The sequence below is a fragment of the Nicotiana sylvestris genome, chromosome 9 (assembly GCF_000393655.2).
Source record: "Nicotiana sylvestris chromosome 9, ASM39365v2, whole genome shotgun sequence".
NCBI classification, from domain to species: Eukaryota; Viridiplantae; Streptophyta; class Magnoliopsida; order Solanales; family Solanaceae; genus Nicotiana; species Nicotiana sylvestris.
This window is the reverse complement of record NC_091065.1, coordinates 147,153,387-147,156,541: the sequence shown is the minus strand read 5'-3', so window position 1 is coordinate 147,156,541 and position 3,155 is coordinate 147,153,387. Positions and strand designations below refer to the sequence as shown.

The following is a 3,155-nucleotide window of genomic DNA, read 5'->3' as shown; positions in this document are numbered from 1 at the left end:
TCTTCTAATTTTATGCTTAGTGCAGCCACTATCCATGTACCATTTTTGTTTTTGACTGATACCTCTCACTTCAGCCTGCATACTAAATCAATAATTAGACTTAGGAACCGAAGCTAGCTTGGGTCCCTTATAATGATATAACAGGCGGATCAACCTTCTTTTTGCCCATGCACGCAGCACATGTTTTCTTTTCAGGGAACCAGGTTCCTCATCAGTATGCCTCTTTTCAACAAAAACTTTATTTTTCAGCAAAGACTGAATTTTAGCTTTACAAGAGTTCTTGTAATGACTAGTTTGACCACAGTGAGTGCACAACCTATTATCAGCCACAGTTACATACTTACTATGGGGATTATAGGAGATTTTAGCCTTTTGGAACCTGATGCCTTGCCTGTTTCCACTATTACTTCTGTACATAGACGTTATTACATCAGAGGACCGGGTCCATTTAAGTGACTTATCAATATCATTTCTAACCCTTTTTAAATCCTCCTAAAAATGTCTATTCTTTTCAAGCTCAGCAACAAGACTTGTTGTAATTTTCTTAAGCTCACTCTCAAGCTCAAGTTGAGCCTCACTAGCCACTTATTTACCCTTAGTGTTGACCATCCATTTTTTTGTTTACTTTTTCAACAAGTTATGTTCTCTAGTTACTTATTCCACTTGTTCCTTCAAGGCTACAATGGAAACTATCATATCATACCTCTCTTGTTCTATGTCACCAATTTCTTCTATTAAAGCATTTTCTCATTAATGAGGCTATGATAGGTATCAATCAACATATTTGCTAAGGACATCAATTTTTTCTTAGAGTAAGTTTTTAAATTTCTTTGAACATCAAGAAAACTTACCTCATCTTCCTCCTTGTCCTCATCTTCATCAAATTTATCCATGAATGCAAAGATTGACTCATATTCATTGTCAACAACCATCATAGATGCATCTCTTTGGTCATCCTCACCTTCAGATTCACTAGAGGAATCTCGCTAGTCAGCCAAAGCTTGCTTCACCATATTGTCAGCAGCATCTCTTCTTTTGAATTTCCCGTTAGGGATCGGGTTTCTCTTAGCTGCCTTATCAGTGTTGGTTTTGTAATGATCTTTCTTATGAAGAGGGCAATTTTTAATAAAGTTCCCAGGCTTTCCACACTTATGACAGCAATCATTTCCTTTGAAGTTCCTGCTGGAACTTCCTTTCTTTGGGATCCCACCATTTTTATGAACCATCTTTTGAAATCTTCGAGTGAGATACGTCATTTCAGATTCATCACTACTTGAGTCAGTGAGTGCATCTTTGAGAACTAGGTTCCTCTCCTTATTGGTCTCTCTTCTTTCAAGATCCTTCTTTCTCTTCATCTAATATGTTTTGAGATTTCCAATAAGCTCGTCAATAGTCAGCTTCTGCAGGTCTTTGGCTTCAGTGATAGCATTAACCTTGCTCTACTAGGAACCTAGTAGAACACTGAGTATCTTTCGGACCAGCTTGTTGGTTGGAATGATTTCACCAAGTGAATGAAGCTCATTGATTATAGAGGTGAAACGGGTATGCATCTCTTGAATGAACTCATGCTCTTCCATTTTAAGGAGTTCATACTCAGTTGTATGCATATCTATTTTGGACTGCTTTACCTGAGTAGTTCCCTCGTGAGTCGTTTGAAGAGCTTCCCAGATTTCCTTGGCAGATTCACATGCTGAGATACGATTATACTCGTCTAGTCCAATACCACACACAAGACTCTTCTTTGCCTTGAAGTTCTTCTCAATAGCTTTTCGATCAGCTCCATTGTATTCTTTTCTTGTTTTTAGAATAGTCCTTGTTCCCTCTCCAAAAGCCTTCATAGGGACAAAGGGACCATTACAAATCACATCCCAAAGCTCGGAGTCCTCAGCCATTATGAAGTCATGCACTCTTATTTTCCACCAACCATAGTATTGACCGTTGAATCTTGGTGGTCTGTACGTTGATTGTCCTTCCTCAAAGTTTAGTGGAGCAGCCATGTAGATCCTTTCTAGGTGTTAACCTTTTAGAATGAACCCTCTCTGATACCAAATGATAGAAACTAAGCGCCCACCAAACTGTATAGAGAACCAGGTTCTCTATCAGTTTCCACTGTAAGCAACAGACTGTCAGTATAAGGAATCAAGTTCTCTATTTGTTCCCATAGTAAATCGGCAGTAAATAAAGAACACAAAGGAATTTTACGTGGAAAACTCCCAGCTCAACGAGATTAAAAATCACGACATACCCTTGTGGGATTTCAACTTCACTACTGAGCAATCTTTATATTACAACCTATTGTAACCTAGGAATTAACCTTTTAATTCCTCACTAACTTGTAACTACACTATTACAAGCCACTTTGTAATAACTCTATTACAAAGACTTAATCACTCACCAACTTGTAACAACGCTATTACAAGCTACTTTGTAATAACTCTATTACAAAGACTTCACAACTCGACTAACTCTAGCCAAGACACAAACACAAGGGTTTATGATTTACAAAGGGTTTCCTACACAATGCTTCTAACTAAGCTAAGTAGTAATTACAAATAAAGAACAAAGACTCAACAAACCTAAGGACTTAAGATATCTTCAATCTTGGATCTTGTCCTTGAGGTTGCAACAGCTTTGTTCTTGAAAGAGGTTGTGGCTAGCACTTGAGTGAATATTTTCATTTAATTTTGCAAGTGTTAGAGAGATGATATCCCTTGCCTCATGTTGATAATATGCGTGTGTGATGTCATCAAGGATGATGCAATAAAGTTCCCTTTAGTGTGGCCTTAGCAAGCTACAACTGTGTTGCTGTATTGCTGCCAGATGGTACAGTGCAACAGTTTGTCAGACGGCACAGTGCAGCAGCTTTTATAGGTGTAGAGTTGACTGTACAACGACGAGGGAAACTGATCTCTATCTAGTCCCTCTGTTGTTTCCTTATCTGATTTCATTGAGAATTGATCTAGACATCTCACTAGTTATTCGGAATGCAAGGGAACTTAATTTTATCAAATTCCTTATCTTGTTCTCTCATGAAGTAAGTTTTTTGTACCTTCCTTGATTGTATTTATACATGTGTGACATCACTTACAATGATGTAAGCAAGGTAGGTAAAAAGCCTTCCACAGAAAGTTGACTACTGCATTGTTCCTATACAG

At 37.9% G+C, this 3,155-nt stretch overlaps 1 protein-coding gene across 1 annotated transcript; it reads right to left on the bottom strand.

Annotated features, from left to right (window-relative positions):
• Nucleotides 1–986: 986 nt before the first annotated feature.
• On the bottom strand, nucleotides 987–1,997 carry LOC138878387 (uncharacterized). The gene is made up of 2 exons (XM_070158060.1): nucleotides 1,479–1,997; nucleotides 987–1,355 (listed from the first exon to the last, which is right to left on the bottom strand). Exons 1-2 carry the CDS (start codon nucleotides 1,995–1,997, stop codon nucleotides 987–989), a joined length of 888 nt encoding a protein of 295 aa, XP_070014161.1.
• Between the last annotated feature and the right edge of the window lie 1,158 nt (nucleotides 1,998–3,155).

What these genes read in the sequence shown, in the direction of transcription:
- LOC138878387 (XM_070158060.1), bottom strand. Translation starts at nt 1,997, where the DNA reads ATGGCTGCTCCACTAAACTTTGAGGAAGGACAATCAACGTACAGACCA. An exon ending in TCATTCCAACCAACAAGCTG is followed by an intron (nt 1,356 to 1,478) that starts GTCCGAAAGATA and finishes AAAACATATTAG; the next exon opens with ATGAAGAGAAAGAAGGATCT.